This window comes from Hippopotamus amphibius, chromosome 15 (assembly GCF_030028045.1).
Source record: "Hippopotamus amphibius kiboko isolate mHipAmp2 chromosome 15, mHipAmp2.hap2, whole genome shotgun sequence".
Classification (NCBI taxonomy): domain Eukaryota; kingdom Metazoa; phylum Chordata; class Mammalia; order Artiodactyla; family Hippopotamidae; genus Hippopotamus; species Hippopotamus amphibius.
This window is the reverse complement of record NC_080200.1, coordinates 7,367,381-7,378,970: the sequence shown is the minus strand read 5'-3', so window position 1 is coordinate 7,378,970 and position 11,590 is coordinate 7,367,381. Positions and strand designations below refer to the sequence as shown.

Genomic DNA, 11,590 nt, shown 5'->3' with positions numbered 1-11,590 from the left:
GAGGGAGGTGGGAGTGCCAGGGAGGGGCATGTCAGGGCAGAGTGGGCCTCGGGGGACACATGCCAGTCCCAGTGGCTGGGCCTGGTGGCCAGGGCTCCTGGCCAGGGCAGCACCTTCCTCTGCTGTTCACATCCCTCGCTGTCCTGGTGGGTCCAAGTCTGCTTGAACAGTGCCGGGAATCACGACAGGCGCCTCCACCCTCAGCGTGGCCCTGGGAGGAAGGTTCTATCATCCTTCCCGCTGTACCGACGAGGAAGCCAAACCACAGGTCACCTGCTGCCCAGGCTCACGAGGCCAGGTGGAGGAGCTGGACCTGCCCCAGGCTGCCAGAGTGTCAGGACCTCCACACCTCGAGACCACCTGGGGTCTCACCATCAGCCTTGTTCAGGTGTTTTTCCCAAACACCACCAAGCAATTAACTCAATTCTGACACTCTCTACTTGGAGAAAGCATCAGATCCCACAGGATAAGGGTTCCATCCACGACTGCCACTCCCACTTCAGCTGCCAATCACAAGTCCAGGTTGTTACCTGTGCTTCTGACCAACCAGCTGTAGATCAAGGGCTCCCACCACCCCCTCCTCAGATTTGGTTAATTTGCTGGAGTGGCTCACAAAACTCAAGAGAAACATTTTACTTATTAGATCACTGGTTTATTATAAAAGGATGTAAATCGGGAGGAGTCAGATGGGAGAGATGCCGAGGGCAAGGAATGGAGAAGGGGTGTGGAGCTTCCTACCCTCTCCAAGTGACCCAGCACCTCTCCGTTTTCACCAAGGGTGGAAGCTCACCAAATCTTGTTTTCATAGCTCTTAATCTGTAGGCCCCTTCCCCTTCCCGGAAGGTTGGTAGCTGTGGCTGGGAGTTCCATCCTGAGGCTATCTAGGGCCCCACTCTAAATTACCTCATTAGCATAATCTCATGAGTGATCAGATCAAAAGGGACTCTTTATGGAAGACAAGATACCCCGGTTGCTCAGGAAATTCCAAGTGTTTTAGAAGCTTTGTGCCAGGAACCAGGGACAAAGACTAAATATTTCTTGTTACACCACACGTGTGCATCTGTCTCTACCTCTAGCCTTCCAAGACTCCTCACCACCCTAGGACAATGGTCCCTTACTCTTCTCCAGTGCTCCCCACCTCCACAGCCACCAGGAAGCCAGGAGCTGTTCCCTAAGCCTGGTCTCTGGACTCATGAGGAAGTAAGACCCTGGGCTGTGCAGTCAGGCCTCCTGGGTTCAAGGCCCAGTGGTGCAGTCTTCTGGCTGTGGGACCTTGGGCCGGTGACCTCCTGTCTCTGGCCTGTTTCCTCATCTGTGAGCATCTTCCTCTGGCCTGTTTCCTCATCTGTGAGCATCTTCCTGGTGGCTGTCAGGACATGGGGGGAAGGCAGGCAAACCTGAGAGCAGTCTCTGGCACAGGGTGGCCCTTGAGCCTTTCAGGCTGTCCCCAGGAAACCTTCTCTGACCCCACACCCCCCCACACCCCCCCGCCCAGGCTTTGCTGGCCCTGGTTTCTGTTGTGACTGTAAACGTCTGGCCAGATGTCTTTGGGTTCATCCCTGTCCCTTGAGCCCAGCACTGCCCTGGTTTCACCTTGAATGCTTATAGTGGGTACAACGTTGGAGAGTTTGAAGGACTGAGCAAACCCCACTTCTGATGGCCTGCCGTGCCACCTCTGAATGCCTCAGTCTCCCCCGTTCCCTCGTTGAGACCCTGCATCTGACCCAGAGCTCAGGAAATCAGAGAGCTGGGAGTTTTGCGTTGGCTGCTTTATTTAAGGGCTGCTGACTGACAGCTATCCCCAACCCAGCCCCTCCCTCCTCCACAAAAGTGACCAAATATGAAAACAGGCCGCCCTGCCAGGGGGCCTGTGGCTTGAATCCCAGGCCACAGGCCTTGGAAGCAGGGAAGGAGGATGGGCAGTTCTTGCCCAGTTCAAATGGACAAGTGCTGGTGAGGTGGGGAAGATGCTGGAGTCCTGAGGCAGCCTCTGCTGGGCTTGCCCTGGCCTAGGATGCTAGGACACAGGCCCCTGGAGGAGCCACGGGGCCAGGTGCCAGAGGAGGGAGCAAGTCAAAGGCTTCTGGAGTCCAGTGGCAGTTCAGGCCCCTGGGGCCCTTCAACTCCACCCCGTGCCCATGAGGACACCCCCTCAGTCACACCTGCAGCCACATACACTCACACTCACACCCACACGCATTCCACACACACACAGGGCTGCAAAGGCCCTGGACCCACACCCTGCACCCTGGAATGTCTCTGGATTGGTACCCAGCAGGCGAGGCTGCCAAGGGGGTGGGTCCTCTGCGTTGCTACTGATTGGCTGCCTCACAGGCGTCTATCCAATCGCTGTACACGTCCACTGGTTCTGACAGATCTGAGCCACTGAGGTCAAGGGCAACTGGTAGCAATGGACCCCTTTCCTATACATACTTCTGGCTCATGCCACTGTTAGCCAGACCCCTGCCCTGAACCCTGTCGCCCCACATAAGTCAGCACGTGGCACTGGTTCCTCTCAGTGGCCACACCACCAGGGCGCACAGCAGGGCTGGGTGTCCCTGAGCAGCCCACTCTGGGCAGGGCAGCCCCGACCCCCCCCCCCCAACACCACCCCCAATCCCCTGGAAAAAGCCTGGTTTCCCAAGGATACAAGTGATGGGTGTCTGGAATTCTTCTAGGCACACGGTACAAGAGATGACTCCGGTGTTGCGGGCCCGGTCCCTGGAACAGGAGAAGATGCAGGGACTAGTGAACCAAGGGGCCTGTGTCTGTGGGGGATGATGCCCTAACCAGGAAGGCTGGGGCGGAATGGAGGACAGAGGACAGTGGGGGTGGCGGGAAGCTGCTTCCCGACTGAGGAAGGAGAGGGCAGGCCCCGTGAAGCAGGATCCCGGGCCCCACTCACATTTTCACATCACAAGACTTCTCGTGGTTGCAGAAGGGGCAGGTGAACTGGGTCTCTAGGGTGCCTGTCATCTTCTTCTTGGGGGGTGGCTTCCGTTTTGACTTCCTGCGCCCCATGTCTGCAGGAGAGCAAACCTGTGGGAGGAAAGGGGCAGAAGTCAGCGTTGTGTGGGACCCACGCAGCCCTCGCTCCACGCTCCAGGAAGCGGACCAGCAAGCGCGCCTGGCTGACCTCTGGTGATGGGAGGGGAGGACTTGCCCAAGGCTCCCAGGGGCTGGGCAGGCAGGCACTCCCAGTGCACTATGGGTGGAGGGGATGGGAACAGGCTCTGGTGTCAGGCGGCCTGGGTTCTAACCCCAGTTCCCCTACTTACTGCAGGATCCCAGGTGGGTTACTTAAGTTCTCTGTGCCTCAGTCTCCTGTCTATGAAACAGACATGAGGTTGCCATCTTAGAATGGTCTCGTGGGGCCCACAGGACATATGGTAAGTAAACTGCCTGCATAAGGCCTGGCCCATCCGTTGTCGGCACCTACACAGGAAGCCACAGTTCCCAGGGAGGATGAGACTGTGATAGGCCAGTCACACCGGCGTGCTCAGGAGCTGGTGATTTTACTCAGGCTGCTCCTTCTGTCAAGGGACATGCAGCTGCCAGCCAGGAGGAATGACACTGAAAGGGTGTGACAGAGCCTTCTGAGGGGCCCCTTGGGCTGACTCTCTGCAGATGAGGGGCTGCTGGGCAGAGAAGCAGGGGACAAGCATTTGGAGCAGAGAAAAGCCATGTGAAAGCTAAGGGGCAGGTGTTTGAAGGCCCAGCCAGTGTCTGGGGACCACACAGGTCGGGGAGAGGGGCAGGCGGGAGGGTTTTGATCGTTCGGATGGATCCTGGAGGCCCTGGGGAGCGAAAGGAAGAAATCGTTTTTGTGTTTTTAAGAGACCAAGGAGTATGGGTCAAAAGTCTGGAGGAAGCTGAAGTCGGAACCGGGACAGGGATGCGCGGGGTGGAAGGGCAGCAGTGGCTGAGAAACTGAGGAGACAAGTCAGTGGAGCGGGGGAGCACGGCGAGAAGCAAGGGTCCAGGTTGACCCCCAAGGCTATGGCGGGGGACAGAGGTGGTGGCTAAGGGGAAAGGGGGGTACTGTTCTCTGAGGTCTGACACACAGGAAGAGCAAGGTGTTGGGGAAAATGGCATGTCCAGGGACAGATGTCTCAGAGGCAGCTACCACTGAGCGCATCTCCCGTGTCAGGCGCTGGGCCCAGGGCTCTGCGTTTGCCAGCCCTGAAACTCCCAAGTGCCCCCCCACCCCCACCCCGCCTTCGCCCCCCCATCCCCCTCTGATTCTGGCATCGTTCTCCACGACAGCAGAGGTCAGCACAGCCAGATAAAGACCAGAGTTTCTTTCACACTGATGACCACTTCTCTACGCAACATCCTTTTTCCTAACTAAGGCTGCTTCCAATTCGCTGAGTACACAGAAGCAGTCAGAGACCACAACCCACAAGCCCCCAGGACCACCCACTCAACCTTCTCTCCTTTGCTACGGAAGAATGTCCACTCTTCCCACAAAAACAATTTGTTACCTTGTGCCCTGGATCCCAACATCACATTTTCTCTCCCTACCAGATCATTAACAAACACACGTGTTATGAGCTCTCCCATCATTAAAAAACGACCTCTTCAGGGACTTCCCTGGTGGTCCAGCGGCTAAGACGCCGCACTCCCAATGCAGGGGGCTTGGGTCCGATCCCCGGTCAGGGAATTAGATCCCACGTGGCTCAACTAAAGACCCCTCCATGCCGCAACTAAAGACCCCTCCATGCCACAACTAAAAAAGATCCCGTGTGCTACAACTAAGACCCGGCGCAGCCGAAAAGCAAGCAAACAAACAAAATTAAAAAAATAAAAGTAAAAACAACCTCTTCATTCTCTGCGAGCTTTTCTAGCAGAACTGTCTGTGTTCCCTCCTACTCTCTCTCCACAGCCCCCGCCACGCTGTCCACCCCAAGAGGCAGTCCTCACTCCTCAGGGGACTGGACATGCTGGTTCCTCCGCCCACGTTTCTCACAGGGCTCTCAGGACCCTGCACTCTCCCACCCCCCTCCTCAATGGCAGCTTCTCACAGTCTCTTTTGCTGCTGCAACCTCACCCCCACCCCCTAATTCACTAATGAGTCCACAAGCTCAGTCTCTGGGTCCCTCTCCTCTCCATCTCCATTCATCTCCACAGAGATCTCACCCAGTGTCAGGATTTCAAACTCCTCCTCTACACCGATGTCTCCTCTGAATTTCAGGCCCCCCTGACCACCTGCCTTAGCCCCACTCCTGCCTGCTGCTAACAAACGTTTAAACATAACCTGTCCAAAACCAAGCTCTGAACACCTCAATCTGCTCTCCCATGGACAGCAAGTCCATCTCTCCAAAAACCCTGGACTCTTCCTCGATTCCTTTTGCCCTCTCTCACACTCCTTATCCCATCCTGTTCCCACTGTTTTACTGGTAAAAGACATGAAAGGCACCCAGCATCTGACCACTTCTCACCATTCCCAGGGCCAGTTCCATGGTTTGAGTCTTGAGTCCCAGTCATCTCTGGCCTGGATGATCACAACAGCATCCTCACTGGTCTCCCTGCATCTCTCACTCTGCCCAGCACCCTCCAAATGTGAATTCCTCCAGGGCAGAGATTTCTCTCTTTTCTTTGTATCCCCAGAGCCTAGAACAGCTCATGGCACAGAGCTGGCACTCAACAAATATTTACTGAATGAATGAAGGACCAATGCCAGGCCTACAGTAAACCAATCAGGGCAGGCAAAGTATCTGCTCTTGCGCAACTGATACTCTAGTGGAAGAAGACAGATCCTTAAGTTAACTAACAAGGGAGATAATCTCAAATATTGGTAAGTGCTACGAGGTTAATAAAACAGGGCAGAGTGAACATTTCTGGGACAGGGCTACTTCACTTAAGGATGGAGCCCAAAGGACCCTCTGGGTAAGAGTCATCTAAGCTGAGGCCTGAATAAGAGAAGGCAACCATGCACGGTAGTCCAGGCAGAGGGAAGAGGGAATAGCAACTTCAAAGGCTCCAAGGCAGACAAAGTTTTTCTTGAGAAAGAGAAAGACTAGTACAGCTGAAGCCCAGTGAGCAATGGGGAGATGCGTGTGAGATGCAACATAAGAGGAAAGCAGCAGCCAGATCCCACAATACCTTAATACCCTGCAGCCTTTAGTAAGGTGTAGCCGGTTCTGTAGCCAGGCTCTCACTGCAGGGGTGGGGCAGAGGGTGTTCTGTTGAATTTTTTCCCCCCAAAGCCGGCCCCTGGGTACATCCTGCAACATAATCACCTGGGGGTGCTCAAAAAAAGCGTGCAGATTTCTGAACCTCACCGCAGGTCTCCCCACACTAGAATGTCAGTTCTGCGGGTTCGGCTGGGAGCGTGATTTGCCCCCTGCTGAATCCCCAGCACGCATAGTACCTGGTATGCATGAAGCGCTCAATAACTGTTGAATAGATCGCAACAGCTTTCCCCGGTGACTACAGCACCCGCCAACCACACTCCAGAAAAGGGGTCTGACCTCCACGTAAAGCTCCAGGGGCCTCGAACCGTACTTACGTGGCGATCTAGGTCCAAAGCGCGCCAAGTGGAGGCTGGAAGAGGGCTCAGTCACCGACCCTGCCAGGGCTCAAGATGTGGCGGGTGGGGGCCGTGCCTCCAGGCTCACCGAGGCTTCGGCGTCGCCTCCCGCCGGCCTCCGGTAGAAGCCAGGCCTCCGAGCAGAGGGCTAGAACCCGCTGGGATCCGGGGAGTCAACTTCTCCGATGGGCCGCCCCCCAAGCCCTGGGCCCTCGGCGCCTCCTCCAGGACCGCGTGAGAACCCCGGAGTGGCAGAGCGCCCAGTCCCACCCGGCCCCAACACCCGCCCGCGCGAACCTTCACCTGTGCTCGCCGACCCTCGTTGTGACGACCTCGTTCACCCAGGAGACAGTGACTTCCGGCTCTCGACGGAAGCGGAAATGTCTCCCCTCCCATTCTCGCGAGCCTGGGACCGCCCAGGGAGTAAGCCCCGCCCCCTCTAAGCTTCTTCTCTGTGCGCACGCGTACTCGCGCTCTGGGCCTGGCGGTGGGATCGCCGTGCGCGTGCGCGAGGGCTGGACCGCATTTGACAGCTGGAGAGTGAGTGGCCGCTGCTCCTGGCGAGCGCCCGTGGGGGCGGTTCCCGCTTTTCAGGAGCGGGGGACCCGGCCATAGCAGCAATGGAAAGGCAGCCTCGCCCTTGGCTGCAGCATCTTCACTTATCTTCTCTCCCAGTTCAAGCCCCAGCCCCTCGCATCTCGCGTGGGCGTCCCTGATGTCCGACACGTTCAAATATCTGGGTGCTGAGGAACTGCGAATACCTGTACGGCTGAATCAGAGTGCGGGCGAAGCTTGAAAAAAGCTCTTCTCGAACTATAACAAGAACTTGTGGATCTTAGTATAATTCAGGTTCTGGTTCATTAGATCAGGAATGGTGCCTGGAAGTCTGCCTTTCTAACTAGGTCCCCAGTGACGTGCGTGCTGTTGGTCTGCGGACCGCACTTTGAAGGCTGACGTTATAATACATGAAATTGGACAGGCAGGTAGGGGCTGGGGGAGGGGGAAACAGAGCTCCACAGTTCTCACAATGTAGTGAAGAGGCTTGATAGAAACCTAAAGGATCAGTTGCTACACTGTTCAGCGCAGCAGAGGTGAGGGTGTGGATCTCAGAGCATGTGATGATGGGGGGGGGGGGGCTTGCCAAACTAGTCTTGTTGCCAAAATCTTGTGCACCAATGCCAAATGAAAATATGGAGACAGAGTTATGGAGGAGAAAGAAAGAGTGGCTTTATTTCTTTGCTGGACAAAGGGGGAACACAGTAGGCTAGCCCCACAAGAACTGTGCCCCCCCCCCCCCAATAGGGAGAGGTTATATAGTCAGGGGTAGTGGTCAGAGGTATGTGATAAGGATTAAGGCAGTAACCATCTTGCATTCTTCTTTATTCTGCAAAGTTTCAAAAGGGTGGGGTTGCTGATAGGATTAGGGTGTATGCAGATTCTTAGGTGATTGGGTCTCCTGATCTTGAGCTTCTCTGGTCCCTTTAATCTTGCCTGATGTGGTTTCACGGGTGCGCCTCCCTTGATTAGTAACTGTGTGAATCGGCCCTTTGGAACTCAGGGAAGGTCATGGAAGCTGGAGTCTTGCCTACAAGAAATTGAAACTGTGCACCTCAGATTGGGACTTGAACCCACATGCTGGGACTCGAACCCATGTGGACAGGACTCAAACCCAGCCAAAACCCTGATTGGGACTTGAACCCACATGGTCGGGACTCAGACCTGGCCAAAACTCAAGATCTTCCAACTGAGATCACACACCTGGTTTCAGGACTTAAGGAAGCTCAGGTTCTTGATGTGTCATCAGAGAAAGAATTCAGTGAGAGACAAAGTGATAGCTATGAAATTTATTTAGAGATTTTTTTAGAGAGAAAGATAGTCTGCAGAGTGTGGGCCATCTCAGAAGGTGAGAAAGGCACCAGGGTATGGGGATTATCAGTTTTTGTAAGGTTGGGTAATTTCATATGCTAATGAGTGGGTGGAGTATTCAGGAATTGTGTCACCTCCCACTTTTTGATCCTCATGGTCAGCCTTGGAACTGTCATGGCACCTGGAAGTTGACGTCCGCCATCTTGGACCCATTTGGTTCTAATCAGTTTATGTTATGTCCCCGGGCTATGTCAATCTTTCAAAGGTTGTGCCCTGCCCCCTTCCCTCCTGTTTCAAAATGGGGGACAAAAACAAACAAAAAAAGCCTCCATGCCCAGGGCCCTGGTCGGCATCAGCCTGAGAGGTTAGGGAAGGCTACCCTGGGAAGCTGGTGCTCAGGATGGGATCCAAAGCCTGAGCAGAAGTTACACAGACAGAAAGAGCATCTATAGGACTTAAATTAAGAGGGAGTGAAGGAGAGAGGAGGGTCAAGGGTGGAGACCCTGGGTGCTGTCTCTTACTCAGATGAGGAAGGCTCAAGACAGAGGATTTAGGGGAGTGGTCAAGGGTTGTGTTTTTGGCTGTGATTAGTTTGAGACAAGCAAGAGGGGCTATGGAACAGGCCTTTGGAGGGGGAGTCAGGAGCTCAGGAGAAGGATCTGGATGTGATTTTGAGAGTCATTTGCATATGGACGTTATTGGGTCCAGAGGAGGTCACATGGTTTCAGGGGTAAGGGGCAAAGTACAGCAAAAGAAGAGGGCCAAGAAGGAGACCAGGGCTCCCCAACCTTCGAGGTTAGGAGAAGGAGACAGCAAGGGACTGGGCAGACCAGTGAGGTAGGAGGAGAAAGACGTGGGTTGTCCACTTCCAGAAGCCTCCAGAAGCTATTTCAAGACGAAGAGAGTGATCAGCTGTGCCACATGCGGCGGTGAGTTTGAGTAAGATGAGGAATGAGAATTGAGTGTTGACTTTGGCAAGTGTTTGGTCCCTTGCAGTCTTGATAAGAGCTGTATCATTGGAGTGTTTAGGAAAATAACTTGTAATGAGATGTATTTCCCATAGACCCATCTCCTCTAGTCCCCAGGGGGCAGTGTTACTCTTGGAACTGCCAAGCGTAGCCCTTGGAAGTGCCTCTCTGGAGGACCCTTTCTTGTGCTTGTACAAACCTGGATACACACAGGATGGGAATCATACTATACACGTTACTTTGCAGCCTGCTATTTCCACTTAGTGGTCAGTACACATACAGGTAACTGTTGTGTGACTCTGTCATAGTATATACAGACAATCCTATATTCTTTTATGTTTGCCAGGTTTGTTGGTTGTTTTGTTTTGCTTTCTTTCTTCTCCTTCTTCTTCTTTTCTCCTCCCCCTCCTTCTTCCTTCTTTTTTCTTTCCCTTCCTCTTATCAAGATTGCCAGGAACCAAACACTTGCTAAAGTCAACACTCATTTCTTGTTCCTCATTTTACTCTTCTCTCTCTCTTCATTTCTTTTTTCTTTCTTTCTTTGCTTCTTCCCTCCCTCCCTCCCCCCTCCCTCCCTTCCTTCCTTCCCTTTCCTTCTTTCCTTTTTTCTTTTTTGGCTGTGTTGGGTCTTCCTAGTTGCTCGTGGGCTTTCTCTAATTGTGGTGAATGGGGGCTACTCTTCATTGTGGTGTGCAGGCTTCTCAGTGTGGTGGCTTCTCTTGTTGTGGAGCACAGGCTCTAGGTGTGTGAGCTTCAGTAGCTGCATCACATGGGCTCCATAGTTGTGCTACACAGGCCCTAGAGCACACACAGGCTTTAGTAGTTGTGGTGCATGGGCTCAGTATTTGTGGCACGTGGGCTCTGGGGTACGTGGGCTTCAGTAGTTGTGGCACAAGGGCTTTGTTGCTCCGCAGCATGTGGGATCTTCCCCGCTCAGGGATTGGACCTGTGTCCCCTGCATTGGCAGGTGGATTCTTAACCACTGTGCCACCAGGGAAGTCCTCTTTCTTTCTTTTTCTTTCTCTCTTTCTCTCTCTCTCTCTCCTTCCCTCCCTTTCTTCCTCCACATCTTTATTGAGATATAATTGACAAACAATAAACTGCTTGTTTTGACATATACACACATCTGTAAAACCATCACCACAATCACAATAGTGAATGTTTCCATCCCCAAAAGAAATTTCCTTGTCTCTTTGTAGTCAATTCCTTCCCCATTCCCAGCCCTTGACACCAACTCATCTATTTTCAGTTCCTATAGCTTTGTATTTTCTAGGAAGTCACATAAACAGAATCATACAATATGTAGCCTATTGAGTTTGGCTTCTCTTACTCAGCTTAGTACATTTGAGGTGCGTCCATGCTGTGTTTATCAATAGTTGTTCCGTTACTATGGAAAACAGTATGGAGGTTCCTTAAAAAACTAAAATTGGAACTGACCCAGTGATCCCGGAGAAAACCATAATTCCAAAAGGTACATGTACCACAATGTTCATTGCAGCACTATTTACAATAGCCAGGACATGGAAGCAACTTAAATGTCCATCGACAGACGAATGGATAAAGAAGATGTGGCACATATATACAATGGAATATTACTCAGCCATAAGAAGGAATGAAATTGAGTTATTTGTAGTGAGGTGGGTGGACCTAGAGTCTGTCATACAGAGTGAGGTAAGTCAGAAAGAGAAAAACAAATACTGAATGCTAACTCATATATATGGAATCTAAAAAAAATGGTATCGATGAACACAGTGACGGGGCAAGAATAAAGATGCAGGTGCAGAGAACAGACTTGAGGACATGGGGGAGGTGGGGAAGGAGAAGCTGGAACAAAGTGAAAGAGTAGATTGACATTTGTATACTACCAAATATAAAATAGATAGCTAGTGGAAAGCGACTGCCTAACATACGGAGATCAACTCGATGTTGGGTGATGACCTAGAGGGGTGGGATAGGCAGGGTGGGAGGGAGGCTCCAGAGGGAGGGGATATGGGGATATATGTATAAATACAGCTGATTCGCTTTGTTGTACAGCAGAAACTGGCACAACAGTGTAAAGCTATTATACTCCAATAAAGATCGGAAAAAAAATAGTTGTTCCTTTTCATCATTGAGGTATATTCTGTCGTATGGATGGGCCACAGTTTGTTTATCCTTTCACCATTGGTGAACATTTGGGTTGTTTCCAGTTTGGGACGATTATGACTGAAGCTGTGAACTGTCT

General features: G+C 52.7%; 1 protein-coding gene across 8 annotated transcripts; it reads right to left on the bottom strand.

Moving 5' to 3' along the window:
- Window positions 1-644: 644 nt before the first annotated feature.
- Window positions 645-6,896, bottom strand: ELOF1 (elongation factor 1). Of its 8 annotated transcripts, none has more exons than XM_057710150.1 (5): window positions 6,836-6,894; window positions 6,512-6,546; window positions 2,906-3,039; window positions 2,651-2,721; window positions 645-2,377 (listed from the first exon to the last, which is right to left on the bottom strand). In XM_057710150.1, exons 3-5 carry the CDS (start codon window positions 3,019-3,021, stop codon window positions 2,313-2,315), a joined length of 252 nt encoding a protein of 83 aa, XP_057566133.1. In that variant the 5' UTR covers window positions 3,022-3,039; window positions 6,512-6,546; window positions 6,836-6,894; the 3' UTR covers window positions 645-2,312. The 8 variants fall into 8 exon arrangements, with proteins under 8 accessions (XP_057566133.1, XP_057566131.1, XP_057566130.1 ...); XM_057710148.1 differs by adding an exon at window positions 6,106-6,160 and having other exon boundaries at window positions 6,512-6,889; XM_057710147.1 differs by having other exon boundaries at window positions 645-1,366; window positions 2,272-2,377; window positions 6,512-6,889.
- Between the last annotated feature and the right edge of the window lie 4,694 nt (window positions 6,897-11,590).

What these genes read in the sequence shown, in the direction of transcription:
- ELOF1 (XM_057710152.1), bottom strand. Translation starts at nt 3,021, where the DNA reads ATGGGGCGCAGGAAGTCAAAACGGAAGCCACCCCCCAAGAAGAAGATG. An exon ending in AAGTCTTGTGATGTGAAAAT is followed by an intron (nt 2,722 to 2,905) that starts GTGAGTGGGGCC and finishes CTCCTGTTCCAG; the next exon opens with GGACCGGGCCCGCAACACCG. An exon ending in ATTCCAGACACCCATCACTT is followed by an intron (nt 2,378 to 2,650) that starts GTATCCTTGGGA and finishes TCAGTGGCTCAG; the next exon opens with ATCTGTCAGAACCAGTGGAC.